The 18925-nt window shown below is 47.7% G+C and overlaps 1 protein-coding gene across 4 annotated transcripts; it reads right to left on the bottom strand.

Annotated features, from left to right (window-relative positions):
- Positions 1–4569: 4569 nt before the first annotated feature.
- On the bottom strand, positions 4570–18924 carry MRPL14 (mitochondrial ribosomal protein L14). Of its 4 annotated transcripts, none has more exons than XM_059178099.1 (3): positions 18768–18924; positions 7846–7924; positions 4570–5050 (listed from the first exon to the last, which is right to left on the bottom strand). In XM_059178099.1, exons 2-3 carry the CDS (start codon positions 7914–7916, stop codon positions 4684–4686), a joined length of 438 nt encoding a protein of 145 aa, XP_059034082.1. In that variant the 5' UTR covers positions 7917–7924; positions 18768–18924; the 3' UTR covers positions 4570–4683. The 4 variants fall into 4 exon arrangements, with proteins under 4 accessions (XP_059034082.1, XP_059034084.1, XP_059034083.1 ...); XM_059178101.1 differs by lacking the exon at positions 18768–18924 and adding an exon at positions 11851–11872; XM_059178100.1 differs by lacking the exon at positions 18768–18924 and adding an exon at positions 10294–10386.
- Between the last annotated feature and the right edge of the window lies 1 nt (position 18925).

The raw sequence follows: 18925 nt of genomic DNA on the forward strand, positions 1-18925 counted from the left end.
TCCTGAATCTGGCTGGAAACGACTGCCTTTAAAAAATCATAAAGACAAAAAAAGAAAACATCATAAAGACATTCGCTTGATGCTGAAAACTGAGAAGCAAACTCAGGACCACTGTGAACCCGGAAAGTCCAAATAATTTGGAACATGACTAACATCTGGGAAGACACTTGGGCGAGTGTCCAAAATGCTGAGGGGAACTGAACTGTGATCTATACCCATCCTCCAGGTAGGAGAGAATAAAACAGAGTCCCAAAACTTGCTGTTAAAAACTGAATTACAAAATCAGAGGAAAGAAAGACGTAACAGCTGCCAGGACAGATTGGAATTTAAGCTCATCATTTGATTCCAGTATCCTGCAATTTTCTTCAAAACCAAGAACTCTCAGCTGTGGAGAAAGAATGTGAGAGCACAAGAAGAGGCCAAGGAAGGCAATGAGGGGACGGAGCAGGGAAGCCAAGGAGCCTGTGCCCAGGCAAGGCCTGAGCCCATGGGCCCCACCAGGAGGTACACCCTCAGGCTCCTCCCTGCCCCTCAGACACAAGAGGCAGGCCTCAGATGAATTCTGCCTCCTGATGTACTGACTCTCACTGCCTGCCCTTGCTCGAGCCAGGCTGGGCTGGGGTCTCAGGAGGGACCTGCCTCTCAGCTAGGAAGAGGCCACCCTGCACAGGGGCTCAGCCTGTCTTCCAAGAATGTTGGTGGTAACAGAATGATCTCTGCACATTCTTTGGCCAAGCCCCACCTGCAGCCAAGGGCACATCCTTCAAAGCGGCTGGGGCAAGGGCTGCAGACAGAAGCATGCCTGGACTACTCCAGAGCAAACCCCCCCGCAGCACCAGCTGGGTCCCCTGAGCACCGAGCCCCCGTGCAACTCCACTGAGGCTGTGGCTTGCCCAACACAACTAGGCAGCAGCACATGCCCACCAGGCACTCAGGCCTCCCAGCTACAACCACGGACCTACTAACCCCTCCACCACATTTCTGTGGCACTGCCAAAGCAGAGAGAGCAAAGCTACAGGTAGAGCCGGACACCACAGGAGACATGGCGATGAAGTCTACAAACCAAGAGACACATGGCACTCTGACCTGTCAGGGGCAGCTTCTTAAGGGTGCGGAAGGGAAAAAACAAAAGCCAGCTTAGACTCATAAGGAAACATAATCTGTGATTATAAATATTTCATGAGCAAAGAAAGTGGTACTGGTTGTGACACTGGGGTGGGGAGGGTGGACAGCAAATTAGATCCCAGTTTGCAAAGTGATAGGGCAGCTGGAAAAGCAGCAAAGCTGAGGCTATTCTGGGCTGTGCGCTGGGAAGGCCTGCGTCATAGACGGAGAGCAGGCTCCAGCCACTCGGCTTTGTGGAAACCACAGCCTTCCAGTGGTCAGCAGAGAACACCTTGGGAGGGGTGTTTAACCCCACGGAAGCAGAGGGGGGACAGTGAGGACAGTCATTTGAAAGACGTGGGTAAGCCTCAGTGGCATGGGTGGCTCAGAAAATGCGGCAGAGAGGCATGACCCCACACACTCCTGAAAGGATCCGCACGCTGTATGCTAACTCAAGGCACAGGAAGGAGTGAGCCTGACCCCAGAAGGCAAGTGACCCAAGATGCAAGGGGCAGCTCAGGAAAGAGCAAAGGCCCAGCCCTTGAGCAGGTGGTGCCTGGCTGAGAATCACAATTGTGCCTTCCTTTCCAGGACAAGGGTCTCTTCCCCCTGAACCTTCGGGAAGCAGCCTGGAAAGCTGAGAAACGAGGAGCTTGCTAAGTACCAGCCACTGCAGCCGGAGAGACACTCACCACTGACAAAGGAGATCCTGGTATGGATGGGAGTCCTCCTCCTCAGCCACAGTCCGCTGCTGCAGCAGAGTGGGCCAGCCACAGACTCTAGCAGCCCTTCCAGAGGGCCAGATGGAGAAGGACTTTAGCTCCTGAAGCACCCAGGTTCTCTTGACTCAAGCTTAGGCAGATGAACCTGGAGTGGGGGGAGCAGCACCCGCCTCAACCGGGAAGAAAGAAAACTACTAGCCCTCACTTCCTTGCAGCCAGGACTTAGCAGGCAACAGGCCCTGGGAGGGTACCCACCGACTTCAGGAAACTCAAATTCTCTTCTACAATCACAGCTAGACAATCAATTCAAGGTGGAGAGGACTCATCAACCTCAAAAGACAGACCCCATAATGTTGTGGGAAGAACCCTTGGTTTTAAGTCCCAGGATCTGACTTCAAGGCCAGCTTTACCACCTATTAGTTTTAAGACCCCATGAAATTCTATTACCTTGGAAACTCACGTCCTCACATAAAACACGGACCAGTGCCTACCAAATCTAAGGGCTAGGAGGGACCCAAAAAGAGACAGATACATAAATACTTTCAAAACAGATACTAAATGCTACTCCAATTATGAGATCATTTGCAGCCAGCTACCTACTTGATACCTCTTGGAAGTCTCAAAGGCACCCCCATCCAGAGGCTCTCAACTGCTCCCTGCCCCACCCAGACCTCTCCTAGGGCCCTACCCCCTCGATGCCTGGTAGGACCAACCATCCATGCACGGAAGCCAGAAACTTGGGACCCATTCCTGGCCTTCCCCACCATCTAAATGCACCACGAAGCCCAGGGAACTGCACCTCCTAAAGGCTTCTACTCCCCTCCCTCACCACCACCCCCATCCAACTCGTCCTCATCTTCACAGGGTCTGCTGCAAAGCCTATGCTACCCATTCTGGCCTCCCTTGGCCTCTGTCCACAGAGCAAATCTAAACAGATGTCCTCTCCCACCACCTCTACCCCACATGCCAAATACCCGACAATAGCATGCCAATGCCCTCAAGACTAGGAAAGCTGCCTGGGGCTTACAAGACCCTGCACAGCCTGGCCCTGCTTCTCTCCTCCCCTCATCCTACACCATGCTCCAGCTCACTCACCCTGCTCCAGCCACACTGGCTTCTTCAAGTCCCTGGGATATATCCCATTCACTGCTGCCACAGGGTTTTTGCACATGCCCTTCCCTCTGCCTGGAATATTTTTCCCTCCTCTCTTGCCTAACTAATGCCTATCCATTTATTTTTGCTAAGGTATAAGGTACACAGAGAGCACTCAGGTGTACAGCTCAATAATTCTTTACAGATTTAATACTCCCATAACTCCCGCCTAGATTGAGAACATTTCCAACACCCTTACATTTTCCCTCTTCTGCTTTCCGGTCTATACTCCTCCCCAGCCCCAGGTCACCAGTATGCTCTGTCACTTCTATTCATTCCTCAGAAAGCAGCCAATGCAACCCTTTCTGGGGGAAGCTGCCTCCAATCCCTCAGGAAAAAAGTCTAATCCTGCTATCACAGGCACTTTCCCACTTGAAGACATGCATCTGAGTACTTGGGCAATCTGAGTTGATTTTCCCTGGGAACACTATAAGCTCCAAGAGGACAAGGACCTTATATACTTGCATTCTCCACTATTGTTCGGGGCTGGCGCATGCAGAGTAGCAACAGAAATTAGCTAATACCTCCTGAGTGCTTATTACTGCCAGGTGCTGAGAGATACTAAGCTTCATTCCTACCAAGTAGTGTCATTATTATATCCCCATTTTACAGAGGAGGAACCAGAGGGACAGAGAAGTTAAAAAACTTGCCCAAAGTCAGTAAGTGGTAAGTGGTGGGAATCAGGATTCAAACCCAGGCAGTCTGACTACAGAGCCTGTGTTCATTATGCTACTCTGCCTCTCAGAGGCCACTGGAACATACACAGGATATTCTGAATGAATAAAAGATTTTTTTAAAAAAGATTATTTATTTATTTATTTGACAAAGAGAGAGATCACAAGTAGGCAGAGAGGCAGGCAGAGAGAGGGGGGGAAGCAGGCTCCCTGCTGAGCAGAGCACCTGATGTGGGGCTTGATCCTAGGACCCTAAGAACTGACCTGAGCCAAACACAGAGGCTTAACCCACTGAGCCACCCAGGCACCCCAATGAATAAAGGATTTATAAATGAGTTGATGTGATCTCATTAAAGGAACTACGGGAGCCCCCAGGTCTCCCCCAGATCGACAAATAAATGGACTCACCTGCACAGGCCCAAGATCAGGTCATCTGCAAAAGAGAAAGGCTAACCCATTCCCCCAGCAGTCCAGGGAAGCAGCTTTCCACTGCTGAACACACAGGAGTGTTCTGGTCCCTAGCAGAGAGTACTTCACAGCAGAGAAAGGATCACTGCCTGGGCTCCAGAGGAGCCGGAAGGCAATGTTCCGCCAAATGAAATGAGTCCCTCTGCCCTTGTTCATGCTAACCTGTAATCTTCATACCCATTTAATATCTCAAGCCCTCTGACACAGAAAGAGGATACTCTGAATGGCAAGTAATTAAAATAAAAAATAAAAAAGCTCGCATGGTTAGAAAGTGACAGAGTCCAACATCACATTTATGAACTGGCATTTGGTTTGTACCTCCATTTTCCAGAGACTGATAATCCTGGATGAGCTCACAGGCTACCTCATGCCATTGATATGACCAGACAAGAGTCGGCTGCCTTTTAATTGCTTCAGTGCCATCTACCTCATGACCACATCCCAAAAAGTTCAGGAGGAAACATACATGAAAGGGTTTATTTTTTCATCAGACACTATTCCCCAGCCACAGGCCCCAGGTTCCCTCCCATGATTCCTACCGCAGCCAAGGGACTGAGCCCTGCTCACACAAAGGTCTGAGCAATGGCCAGCACCTTGGAATATTCACCTTCCCTTTGGCGTAGGCTGCTGGGGATGGGTGTCTTAATTCGGGTCCCCACAGGGTTCCCATTATCCTCGATGAGGACCACATTATTGGAGTCAAACCTAGGGGTCATCGGGGGACCGGGCATGCGATGCCCCACAATGAGGGCCTTTTTCTTCTGTCCCTTGATGGCCAGTAGTATCCGGTCGCCCACCTTGCCCACCCCATTCTTGTTATAGACATGGATGCAACGAGGAGGGCGATGGTATGGTGTATTCCCCAGGGCACTGTTGTCCACCACACGGACCCGCGTCATCTTCTGAATTGCACTGAGGCTCCCGGTGGTGCTGAGGAAAGAGAAAAAAAGTCTGAGGTCTGCATCTCTCCTGGTCAGGGTGCAGAGGCTTCTGAGGGCAAGGCCTGGGAGAGATCACACGTTAGCAACAAAGCACTGAACAGAGCAAAACCCAAGGCCCTGACAGAAAGTTGGGTGCTTGTGAAGACTTCTCTGTGCCCAAGACAGTTTCCTCCCAGTCAAAAGTTCCTGCTGCTGAGTCAACATCTCGATTTGAAGGGTTTTGTTTTATTTTTGTTTTAAAGACTTTAATTATTTATTTGACAGAGAGATCACAAGTAGGCAGAGAGGCAGGCAGAGAGAGAAGGAGAAGCAGGCTCCCCGCTGAGCAGAGAGCCCTATGTAGGGCTTGATCCCAGGACCCTAAGGCACCCGTGGTGGGGTTTTAAATGGAACCCAATTTTCTGTTAGAAGGAACTTCATGGCAGCCTAACTGAAAGCCTCTGGTATCCAAAAGAACTCTGAGCATTAAGGGACTATTTTATGGGCCAGGCCTCATCCATTGCCTAGCCTGTAAAACCTGCTCCCCCAGAATATACTGATTCCCAAATTTCCCATCAATGTGTTGCTGGGAACCAGACAATATGAATGAATAGGTTTGCTAAGAGAGTCTCCTGACATAAAAGAAGAAACCAGAAAAAAGTTGAGGTAACGATCATTTGTCTCAATGCATTTTTCCCCACTAGAATGGACTTTTTTTTTTTTTTTTTTAAGTGTACCTATTAGGGAGCCTGGGTGGCTCAGTTGGTTAAGCAGCTGCCTTTGGCTCAGGTCAGGATCCTAGAGTCCCAGGACAGAGACCCACATCAGGCTCCCTGCTCAGCAGGGAGTCTGCTTCTCCCTCTGACACTCCCCCCTCTCACATTCTCTCTCAAATAAATAAAATCCTTTAAAAAACAAATTAAAAAATAAAGTGTACCTATTAAAGGCAGATAAGCTATTATTAAGCATCTGATAACAGGGATTTCTGTTTTCCTGATGTGAGCACCTTAAGTGCTAGCATTCTGCAGGGTAACCCTGGGCTCTCTGCTCCCATTCCACAGACCTACTCTGGGGCAGTTTTATTGATTCCCTTTGCTTCCAACTAGTAAATTCCATCTCCGGCCTCATTTCTCTCCTTTATTCTAGCCCTGCCTTTCCACTCTAAGCTTCCCACAACATGTCCCACTGATACTGCACACTCACTAGATCCCACACTGACCTCATCATCTCCCCTTGCAAACCACCCCGTGCTGCTGCATTTCTTACTTAGCTAACGGCTTCTCCAGCTCCTAAGCCATAACCCTCTCTCTCCATCAACATCCTGGCTGCCAAATCCTATTGATACTACCTGTGAGGCCCCTCAGTCCTCTCCCTGCCCCCACCAACACTTCCGCAGTTTGGCAGCTTTCTCTCTTACACCAAGACTGTTAGTGTCCAAACTGGTTCCGTGTGCCTCATGTTGCCAGCCAAGAGCTCTCTTTTAGAACATAAAACTGAGGGGCCCCTGGGTGGCTTAGTCGTTAAGCATCTGTCTTCAGCTCAGGTCATGATCCCAGAATCCTGGGATTGAGCCCTGCATCAGGCTCTCTGCTCAGCAGAAGCCTGCTTCTCCCTCTCCCACACCCTGTGCTAGTGTTCTCTCTCCCTGTCTCTGTCAAAAAAAAAAAAAAAGAACATAAAACTGAGACCACTCCCCTTAGAACTGTTCAGTGGTCTCCACTGTCTACACTGTTGACAACCTCGCCTCCATTTACCTGCCATCTGAGGGTCACAATCTCTTATCACTGACCACAGAGCGGGTCAGAGTGATCTGTGCCCTTCAGGCACACCACGCCTCTCAGCCCTCCCTGGAGGCCTGGACGGGGCCTGCTCCCACTTCCCTTCTGGGAAGGCTGCCTCTGTTCTCCCTTCCTCCTCCTCCATCAGCAGCTCCTGTCTCAGGCCATCCAAAGCACCGTACAAACCTCTATTATTATACTGGTCACATTTCCTCAGATTTATTTGTTTCCAAGTTTGCTCCTGTGGCCAACTGTGAAGACTCTTTGAGGACAGGAAGCAATTCTTATTCATCTATGACCAACCCTAGGCGCAGTGCTCAGTAAACGCCAGGGAGTGCACGAATGGGGCCAGGAGGCATGTTTGCCAACAATAAGGCACCCATGCTCTGTGTCCTGGCTTAGCATCTAAAAGGAGGGGAGGCTGTCATACTTCTATCATGCCTGAGTTTTGGTAATATGCATGTAACATTTTAAAACAAGATTCCGTTTTTAAAAGAGGTTTTCATGCACTGGGGGCATGACAGCGTCGAGAGATGTTGGGAGTCACTACAAGAATCTGGCAAGAACCGAAGTTTCCTCTACTTTGAGCCATTCCCTACCCTACCTCCAACAGCAAGGTCACATCCTTACCAATCCTCTTACCCACCACAACCAAACCCCAGCTGCTCTGGCCTGTTTAGCTTTCCCAGAAGCCAAGCCCACTCCTCTGAGTTCCCACTCCTCTGAGTTCCCGCTCCCTTTCTAGTCACATAATACCCAACCCTGATGGTAGGCTTACTCAGAGACAAAGCTTTAAGAACTGAATGGGAGGGGCGCCTGGGTGGCTCAGTGGGTTAAGCCGCTGCCTTCGGCTCAGGTCATGATCTCAGAGTCCTGGGATCGAGTCCCGCATCGGGCTCTCTGCTCAGCAGAGAGCCTGCTTCTCTCTCTCTCTCTGCCTGCCTCTCCATCTACTTGTGATTTCTCTCTGTCAAATAAATAAATAAAATCTTAAAAAAAAAAAAAAAAAACTGAATGGGAAAATTACCTGAAACTGCGCTGGCTGAGTGTTCTGCTTGCATGGGTGAAGGGGCCCCAGAGCCCAGCACAGAAAGGCATGGCAAATCCTGCAGGAAAAGAGGGGGAATGGGTTTATTTCTAAGTCAGCGTCCTTACTCAGAGCCAGCCTGCCGGGGACTTGTGTGGGAGATGGTACTTCTAGCAGAAGATCATTAGTCACTAAATATAAATCTTAGTGGTTAAAAGATAAGCACATGATCAGATGGAACTCCAGTTACAGTTCTGCTGATTCATATTCTACCTGGGGTCAGAGAGCTGGAACGGCCCAGAGCAGTTCTTACTACAATACAATAGCAGGGAGGATGCCTTCCTGGTTACATCACTTCCACAGGCAGGAAGAAAGCAGGAATCCTGGGATATACACAGTGACCCCTCCCCAAGTCCTCCACAGAGGAAAGCTTACAATCTAGTGCTGCTGCTAACACTCATGTGCCTCCTGAAACCCGAGCTTTTACCCCTGCCCCCCGCAGGTAGACTACTTGAGCATCGGCTGCATTGTTGTGTCACCGTGTCACCTTTCCCCAAATGTAAGAGCCAGAATGCCTGGGTACCTCAGGGCTAGCCAAGTAGAACCAAAAGATACTCCCACTAAGTCAATGACCAAAGCCTCCACTTGGGTCAGTCTCCCAAACAACAATAGAACATGGAAAAACTACGTGCCCCACACTTCAGCTGAAAGTGGAATTTAGGAGGGCAAGTTGGAGCTAAAAGGGCAAACAGTGACCCAACACCAGGGCCTCCAACTTGCAGAACCCCAACCCTGTGTCTCCCAAGCACCAACACATCCAGCAAGCCCAATGGCCTACAACTCCCAGGCATCAGTTAGGGGCATGTTGAAGAAAACCCTACAACCAGCTGGCAATTCCAGTGGCAAGACACGCCTGCTCTATCCAAATGTTTGGCTGCAGAGGGCCTCATAGAGAAATCTGCTGAGAAAGGCCTCTACCGCGGCAGTATTCACACACAGTCTTCCTTCACCTAAGTTCAAAGCACCTTAGATAAGATTTTACTTAATAAGAGTGGGAGGGGGAGCTATTATTTACTTCCAAAGAAATATGCAGACACTCCAGAAATGCTTATTAACTACAATTTAGAGTCAAACCACAAGCTTAGTCTCCAGTCTTTTTCTTTTCTTTTTTTTTTTAAGATTCTATTTATTTATTTGACAGATCACAAGTAGGCAGAGAGGCAGGCAGAGAGAGAGGGGAGGAAGCAAGCGCCCTGCTGAGCAGAGAGCCCGATGTGGGGCTTGATCCCAGGACCCTGAGATCATGACCTGAGTTGAAGGCAGAGGCTTTAACCCACTGAGCCACCCAGGCGCCCCTCTCCAGTCTTTTTCTTAAGACAACCCAGAAAGCACTGGCCAAAATTAATCAGAAAGTTAAATGCAAAAGAAGGCAGTGAACTTCTAGAACTATTAACACCTGACACATTGAATCAAAGACTATCAGATGAGGCCAGCTTTACCTTTATAGCTAGCTAGGTGACCCTGGACAAAGAACTCTGAGCTTCGGTTTCCCCATCTGCAACACCTACTCACAGCTGGTCACAGGATAAACTGAGCAAAGCACGGAACACAGTGCCTGGCACACAGTACCTACTGGCTATCTCCGTTGCCATCATTGTCACCCATCCCATCCCATCTTGTCTCACAGATGAAGAAACAGAGATATAGAGAGATGACGTGACTTGTGTGACCCATGGCTAGCCACAAAACCAAAACTGGGGCAGACCCAGAACCAAAACTGGGCCCAGCTTCAGCCCAAAGGTCTCCCCCCGCACCTTACAGGTTCACTCTGCCATTCAAAGCTCATGTCACACAGGGGGCTGAGGGTGAGAAGCAGCTTCATGGGTCACCTAGTCTGCTTCTGTTTTCTTTATGAAAAATTAGCTCAAGAGTTGTAACACATCTGGCACTAGACTAAGTACCTTACGTTACCATCTCATTTAAGCCTCACAAAAACCTCTAGGAACCAGGCATTAGTATTAGCCTCATTTTACACACGAGGAGTAACTTTCTAATCAGTGAGGTTAGAGAATTCACCCACGGTCACACAGCCAAGAGTGACAAAGTTGAAATTTGTACCCCAGTACTCAGCTTCCTGAACCCATGTGCTTACTCAACAGCTAACACAGTTTAACTTTAAATATTAATATTTTTCCAACTGTGAAATCATCCTTGTTCCATCACTGATAATCACAGGCACATTTTTCTCATGCCTAACTCAACACTTGCTGAGTCAACCAAAATGTATAAACACCAGGTGAAAATTACTCACTTTAATCCGATTTAAGTTTTGAGCACAATGTGTAGTGTAGGTGGCAAGAAGAGCTCCATGCTCGGAGCAATAACTAAAGATCGCCCTTAGAAAGAAAAAAAGGGGGGGGGGGGCGTGTGAAAATCAGTCTGTCTCACCCAGGCTACAGTGACCTCCAATCTCAGCCAAGCTTTCCCATCTGACGCTGGTGGGCCCTTGTTCTCATTCCCAGGGAGAAAAGAGGCTCCTCAGCTCCTCCACAGAACCCTCAAGATTAGCCCAGCACCACCCACCCACATTCTCTCTCCCAGAACGGCAACACTCTGCCTCTCCACGCTGCACCTCTTCCTCAATAACACTTCCGTTAGCCAAGGACTGCTGAAGTGCTGGGTGCTTCCCAGAACTTTCCCGACTTGGGTACAACAAACCCACAATTCAAGGCACCTCTCTAAAATCTGCTGGGCAGCCTGGGCACAAACCCAAACCCAGACCTCTTCTCTGTGCCTTGTTCACAATCCACCCCCACAACCTATGCCCGTCTCCACCCAGCTAAATCTAAACGACGCCAAACGCCATCTCCCCCAGGAAGCCTTGTGTAAAACTACAGTTATACCACCTGCACACTGAAGACATCTGGGGATCCGGGCCAGAGTAACTCTCACAGCTCCAATGTTCACTATCCAAACCCAGTCAACTGCATACATTTGGATACTTTTTTTCATATAAGGCTGATAACCCTTAACATCCTAATTCTTGCTACTCATTTGCCAAAACTCAGGAGCCAGAGGTCTTGGTAACCTGGCACCTGATCTCACACTGGGATTCAGGGATCATAGAGACTCAGATCATGAGGATTCTGTGTACTACCTTCAGATACAGGAGCAATACACTCACTTCTCCAGGGCTACTACCATTTTCACAAGACAAGGTCCAATCCAGACTTTTCACTAGCTCCTTAGTGGATCTGATAGTGACCTCCACACCCAAAGGACTTAAGACATCAAATGGACAGCAATAAGCATTCCCATGAACATGAAAGCACAGAAAAACCAAATATATTCACTTACTGTATAAATGTGCCTTTTTTTTTTTTTAAGATTTTATTTATTTGTTTGACAGAGAGAGTGAACAAGCACAAGCAGGGGGAGCAGCAGGCAGAGGGAGAAGCAGGCTTCCCACACAGCAAGGAGCTCAATGTGGGGGGCAGGGGGAGGGGTTGATCCCAAGATGCTGGGATCATGACCTGAGCCGAAGACAGATGCTTAACCAACTGAGCCACCGAGGTGCCCCATGTCCCTCTTTCGTAAAACAACAACAACAAAAAATCTGTGGTCCCCTCCATTCCCATCCCAGCAGTTCCTGACAGAGTAGGAATGCAAAGAAAATTTGTTGAATAAAATAAATGCGACAGTCAACAGAAAAAGATTCCCCTCACTCATGGCTCTACACAGAAGGAAAGCCGGAACTGCTGAGCTCTTATCTCTGTTATCAGGAACCAGGACATCACATGCAAACATACTTTAGGAGAATCGTGGTAACAGTATTGCGAGGAGGATTAGCCCCTGCCATGTTTACAAGCCCCTAGAATGATCTCCTGCGCCTGGTGCCTACAATGCCCACTGTGGAAAAGCACCTTATCCCACCACGAAATAACTGGTTTGGATTGGGCCAGAGGAATGGAGGCAGCAATTTACTTCAAAGCAACTCCGACTGACCTTGATGTTATTTCCCAGCATAAATCCATCAGCAGACACAGGCCCTGATTCACTTCAGAGCATCTATATATAATGCTTGGTTTCACAAGCAATGTCATTCTGAGTCTTGTGTTTGCACAGGAAACTAACCCCCATGATATTTCCTCCTCCACAACACTCTCACTCAGAGGCCAGGTATTCTGGAGACTCCAGTGCCAGAGATGGCTTTTCATGCCACTTCCCGGTAGGCACCAAGTACTGCCCTTCAGGTTTAGAGTATGAATCACAACCTCTCCGGAGAGGGGGAAGGGGAAGCAAGAGAAGCAGGAGGGAGGGAGGGAATGAAAGAGATTACTTAACACAATCCAAGAATTGTGCTCACTTTCCAACCTGGTTTAGATTTAAGATATCCCTTCCGTTTTGGCCAGGGAGGGCTTTAAGTTACAGGGACACACAGATGAATGTTTTACTTGACACTTAACAGGTCCCACTGGAAGGTCCCACCTTACAGGTCCCACGGGAAATACACTAGGTGACAGCAGGGACCAGGCCTGCACGGCTCAGTGCTGCACACTCAGAGGACTCAGCACAATGCACACGAATGGAGTTTACTAAGTATCTGTTAAATGAATACAATTCGACCTGCAATTGCAATTCATGCCCCAGCTCCAGAGAGGCTCCATGCTGGGGGCTGGTGGTCTTTCAGGCTCTTAGTAACTTAAGGAAGCCTCCTAGATACAGGAAACTCATGTTTAATGAATTTTAATACACAGAGACGGAGCTGGAAAAGCAGACAGAGTCTATATCTCTACTGCTCTGTACAAAGCAGAAATGTACTACTTGAGCAAGGATCAGCAAAATGGCATACTTCCTGCGTGTATTCATTGTTTCCACCTTATGTGGATTCATTGTTTGTGGATTCATTGTCTCCATCTTTAAGTGCCTGACATGTCATGTACATTTTTAAAGATTTTATTTATTTATCCGACAGAGAGAGATCACAAGTAGGCAGAGAGAGAGAGAGAGAGAGAGAGGAGGAAGCAGGCCCCCTGCTGAGCAGAGAGCCCAACGCGGGGCTCGATCCCAGGACCCCGAGATCATGACCCGAGCCGAAGGCAGCGGCTTAACCCACTGAGCCACCAAGGCGCCCCTTTTTTTCTTTTTTTTTTTTTTAAAGATTTTATTTATTTATCTGTCATGTACATTTTTAAAGGCCTCTCAAGGGGCGCCTGGGTGGCTCAGTGGGTTAAAGCCTCTGCCTTCGGCTCAGGTCATGATCCCAGCGTCCTGGGATCGAGCCCCACATCGGGCTCTCTGCTCAGCAGGGAGCCTGCTTCCTCCTCTCTCTCTGCTTACTTGTAATCTCTGTCTGTCAAATAAATAAATAAAATCTTTAAGAAAAAAAAAAAGCCTCTCAAGCGGATGGGCTCCAAAGAAAAAAAAAAAAAAAAATCAAAAGTTCAGTACAATCACAGAGGCATGTTCAAAGGACATTGTCAATAACTGAAAAGAAATGCCATACAAATGCAGGGCCGAATCACAAAAAGGAAAAACACCTAGGGTAAGGATACAAGTGTCCTTAATCAAAGGAGGGAAAAACAAGCCTACCAACTTCCAGGAATCAAAAAAGGCACTCCCTGACCCTCTGCCCTATCATGCAGACACAGCCCCTTCCATCCCCTGCAGGTGTTGCCCCAATCTTTCTGTACCAATAAGTACTTTTTTTTTTTTTTTTTTTTTTTTTTTTTTTTTTTTTTTTTTTTTTTTTTTTTTTATTGACAGAGAGAAATCACAAGTAGATGGAGAGGCAGGCAGAGAGAGAGAGAGAGGGAAGCAGGCTCCCTGCTGAGCAGAGAGCCCGATGCGGGACTCGATCCCGGGACCCCGAGATCATGACCTGAGCCGAAGGCAGCGGCTTAACCCACTGAGCCACCCAGGCGCCCCCCCAATAAGTACTCTTATTTGCTGCTTAAAAACTCATTACTGAGGGCACCTGGGTGGCTCAGTCCTTGGGCACTGGCCCTCAGCTCGGGTCATGATCTCAGGGTCCTTGGATTGAGCTCTGCATTGGGCTCCCTGCTCGGTGGGAAGCCTGCTTCTCCCTCTCCCGCTCCCCCTGGTTGATTCCCTCTCACAGTCTCTCAGTCAAAAAAATAAATAACATAAAAAAAAAAAACCTCATTATTGTTTTGTTGTACAATTAGTCTCTTTTAGGAAGTTTTAGGATTTTTTTTTAACCTCACACAAATAGAACATGTTACAATTCTTGAAGTACTTTCATAGATCATTTTGTTGGATGACTCCCTTCCTTTTTTTTCTTTTTTAAGATTTTATTCATTTATTTTTTAAGACTTTATTTATTTGACAAAGAGACACAGCGAGAGAGGAAATACAAGCGGGGGAGTGGGAGAGGGAGAAGCAGGCTTTCTGCTGAGCAGAGAGCCCAAGGTAGGGCTCCATCCCACAGCCCTGGGATCATGACCTGAGCTGAAGGCAGACCCTTAGCCAACTAAGCCACCCAGGCGCCCCAAGATTTTATTTTTAAGTAATGTCTACACCCAAAGTGGGGCTCAAACTCACAACCGCAAGATTAAGAGTTGCATGCTCTACTGACTGAGCCCGCCAGGCACCCCTGGACGACTCTTTTCATGAGCACCCAACAGAAACCTCCAGAAAAATAACAAACAGCAACAAGTCTACAAGGGGCTGAATCTGCTAAGGGTTTTGAATAGTTCTGGGGGCTCAAGAAAACACCATTTTGCAGATTAAGAAGTGAAGTCCAAAACGTTAACCAACCTGTTGTTGGTCTGTTTCTATTGCACCCTACACAGCTAAGAGGGCACCTTTAACCACAATAAACTTCACAGAAACAAATATGCCACACGGAGGGTAAGCTCTCTTTCTCCTCTGTCGAACCTTAAAACTCAGGAATTAAAAAGCCTTTTTTTTTACCTTCCAAATTAAATTTTACTTAGTTAACATACAGGGCAATATAGGTTTCTGGAGTAGAATTCAGTGATTCATCACCTACATACAACCCCCAGTGCTGATCACAAGTGCCTTCTTTAATACCCACCTAACCAATCCCCCACCCACATAGAAAGGTTTTTTTTTTTTTAAGATTTTTTTTTTTGGATGTTGAGAGTGTGCATGTGCAAGGGAGGAGAAGGGGCAGAGGGAGAGAATCTCAAGCCAGGACCCCCTCCCCCGTTGAGCTGGGAGCCCCATATGGGGCTCAAACCCAGGATCCTGAGACCATGACCGAGAGCCAAAACCAAGAGTCCGACGGTTAAATGACTGAGCCACCCAGGTGCCTGTGTATTTCCAATAAATATCTGCACTATACCCAGGCCAGCCTAGGACCAAAGCTGAAACTGATCTGATTCATCTGCCAAAGTGTCAGTTTTCACAGCATCACTATCAATAAGCAAAGCATCCCAGCACAACACAGTGGGCTCTTTCTACCAAGGTTACCAGTGAGGACCCTATTTCTCAATTTGATTCACAAAAATAAAATGTTTCCAGGGTTCTTGTCCCATGCTTGTTTATTTACCTTATGCTCCACCTTGTTACAAAATATTTTAAATAGTAATTCTTTAATATACAATGCCAATTTTCAATTACTCAAATAGGTTTTTCAATGTGTGGATTGTATCTATTCTAGCTTTGCTTCCCCTCCATCCCTACCTCACAGGTGTGCCAACAACCCCAGTGCGGGAAATAAGTCTGTAGCAATCTTTGCATGGTCAAACTCAGAAAAACTATATAAGGCAAAGTTAACTTCTACTTAATCACATACACAATTCCTTCCCATTAGTACCTCTACTGGGCCACTGGCAAGAAGCCAGGTTTATGGAGATGGCAGGTGGGCAGTAGAGAAAAGGAAAATCCTAGGAGAGCCCCTGGATTCTGCTGATGAAAAGCATATCTCTTCCACCCCCATTCTTTAGGACCTCAGCAACTCTCTGTCAAGCAGGGGTCCAAGGGAAGAGCAAAGAGACATGCAAATGAAAGTGCTCTGGCTTCCCTCATGAAAGGGGTTGTCTTCAAGTGGGGAATCCCTCCCTGAACTAACCAGTAGGGACTAGGTCTGCAGCATAAACAGTTTGTTTCCCAGATATTGACCAGGAAGAAGAGCCTCACTCCCTGATTCTCAGGGTAGCCCCATGGGTATATCTTTAAAGATATACCCTCACTCTTTAAAGATCCCTCACTCCAGGGAAACCTGGTAGCTTGGTCATTTAAGCTCTGCCTTCAGCTCAGGTCAAGATCAGGAGGATCCAGGTTCCCTCCCAACTCCCCCCACATCCACTTGGGCTCCCTGCTCGGCAGGGTGTCTGCTTCTCCCTCCCTCTCTGCCCCTTCCCTTACTCGTGCTCTCTCTCACTCACTCTCTCCCACCTTAAAAATAAATACATAAAAATAAAGATCCCTCACTCCTAAAAGTGTTTTTCACATGTTAAAGTAGATGTGGCCAAGTGCTCCTTCCCTCTTCTAAAGACACAAATGATTTTTAGAAAGTTCTGACAAGGGGGCTTTCCCACTCTGAGTTGTATTTCACTAATAAATAAGCTGCCTGGTGCCTTTCTTAACAAGAAAGCATATTATCTGACCCACAGCAACACTGTTGGACTCTGTATCAGTCCTCTCTTACAAACCTGCTGTCACTGCTAATACACATGTACAATCGCATCAGGGTGAGCTACAACCCAAAACCAACCAACAGCCTCTAAAATAAAGGCTAACTTGGAACCTAATTTTTGAGGCCCTCAAAAAGAGACTTTTGGGGGCTCCAAGTCCCCCCCACAGACATTTTATGTTGGGTCCCCCAACCCAAAAATGGGACAAGACAGGCTTAAAAGGACTATTACATCATCTAAGACTCTAACTGTTCAGGTGAGTCTAATCCCATTCAGTGCCCAGCAGAGTACCACCTGAAAAATGACCTCCATGCCAAGGTTTTTATCCCTGATATTCAGAAGCAATAACAAAATATTTTGCCCACTGTTTCTTCATGGATTTCACAGTGTGTTTGATTCAATTATTATTTCAGGCTTTTTGAAAAGTTCTCTCTTCTTTCTGTCTGTTAATATGTGGTAATCTTAATCCGGCACAGGCAGAAATATACGAGGAATCCCCCACATGTTCAGATTAAAAATAGTATTACATAAGAAATACCTTGTAGTGATCCTTAGTGACCCACTTCCATCATAAATGCTATTGGCATTGGATTACACCAGCTTTACAACCATAAAATCAAAACAATATATAAAAAAGTTCCACAGGAAATATACATCGAAGAAACTCTAAGGGTTGAATGGCCAATTCCATCTAAGAAAAGTAAAAACAAAACAAACAAACAAAACAAAAAAAAAACAGGACAGATCCCTGTTCACCTCAACTGCTTGTTCCAACCCAAAACAACTCCCAGAATCCAAATCTACTGCGACTTTTCCCACCACGGAGTCTACCAACAATAATTTCACCCCATCCTCCTTTCTAAGTAAGCCAACCCACTTCCCACTCCAAAAAAACACTTGTTCTTCAATTCCATGTACTTCCATGAGTGAAGAGTAAACTATCTTTCTTCTTGGGCACTACCTCCCTAAAAAAAGAGACACCCCCTGTTCTTTACTGTATGTTCCCAGTGTGCTGAGTCCTTCTATACAATTTTAAATGACTGAACATTTAGACTGAGGAAAGCAAGAAGGCAAACAGGAGGATATGGAAGACCCAATGCATTTCTAAGTTTTCTGTGATACACCAAAAACTCACATGGTATAACACCTAACACATTCACATACATATGTATACCTGAAGCAAGCATCAAGAAACAATACTTGGTCTTATTAAGTACAACACACTCTGTTGTCTTTTTTTTTTTTTTTTTTTTAATGATGGCCGTGATCCACTGAACTGGATTCCAGCTATCCAATGGGACTCAGTTTGAATGGGAGTTCAGTTTGCACTGCAATAAATCAAACCTCACAGTTGCATTCCACAAGCTACTAATAAACCCTTTAAAAAGCCAGCAGACAACAGAGACAATGACCAATCACAAGAACCAAACACAACCAGGTAGGCAGTACCCTTTCTCTGTCCAGCAGCCAGGGTTTAAGTAGCTCCCAATATCCCAGCTTTTCCTAAGTAACCCAAAGGTTCTCCATCCACATGCTCTTTTGTTAACCTATTTATAAATTCAGTCCATCCAATCTCTTAGGATGGCAAAGTTCATTTAGGGCCCACTACGGAAAGCAATACCTCCTTTTTGTCCCCAGACCAACCCCCTTCAAATCTGAAGAAGAGAGCCTTCCAGGAACCCTAAATTCAATGAACAAGTTGGTACTCTGCGTGCCTTTGTGATCTCTGTGGGTGCTACATAGAAGTATGCATACACGTCTGTCCCTCTCTTTCCCTCTCTCTTCATCTTTCCAGTCTTAGTCCATGGCTGATGCAGCCTCTGGTGAAATGAGAAACCTGGGAACCCCCTGGAGCCAAGGGAGCCACTATTGGCATGACAGTGAAAGCAGTGGACTCATTCTCCACACCACAGAAGCTCCTGGCAAACAAGTCACAAAGTCATCTGAAGACCCAGGCTAGGAAACAGAAAAGACGACAGAAGTTGACAAACTCGAGGAGCCACGGCAGGGCGACCGGCTGAGGCCACCTCGCAAAGGCTGGACCGCAGTCCACCCCCACCCCCAGGCCGGCCCCAGTACCCTGGGAAGGCAGGTGAGTGCAGGCGGGGGTCTCGGGGTTCCCCGCCGCCTCTGGGGACTGGGATCAGGGGCCGCCCCTCTGTCCCCAAGGGGCCCACTAACCTCCCACTCCAGCTTCTCCCAACCCACCCCGGGGACTGCACCTTCCCTACTGCAGGGAAGAAAGAGAGCGGAGAAAAAGGAACGTGACGCCCATTCCCCCCGGCCACCCAGCCATACCGCGCTCGCCGCCGGGAATATCCCGCCGCGGGCCTCCTTGGCCCAGCGCCGCCTGCTCCCCCCACGCGGCCTCCTCACTGCGCCTGCGCGCCCGACCCAGCCCGGCGAGTAGCGATCTGAGAGTGCGCGCGCACCTTGCGTGCGCTGGCGTGGGGGTG

This window comes from Mustela lutreola, chromosome 6, assembly GCF_030435805.1.
Source record: "Mustela lutreola isolate mMusLut2 chromosome 6, mMusLut2.pri, whole genome shotgun sequence".
NCBI classification, from domain to species: domain Eukaryota; kingdom Metazoa; phylum Chordata; class Mammalia; order Carnivora; family Mustelidae; genus Mustela; species Mustela lutreola.

Coding starts and splice junctions, on each gene's coding strand:
- MRPL14 (XM_059178099.1), bottom strand. CDS start 7,916: ATGCCTTTCTGTGCTGGGCTCTGGGGCCCCTTCACCCATGCAAGCAGA. Junction 5,051..7,845: donor CTCAGCCAGCGCAGTTTCAG/GTAATTTTCCCA, acceptor CTCTTTCCTCAG/CACCACCGGGAGCCTCAGTG.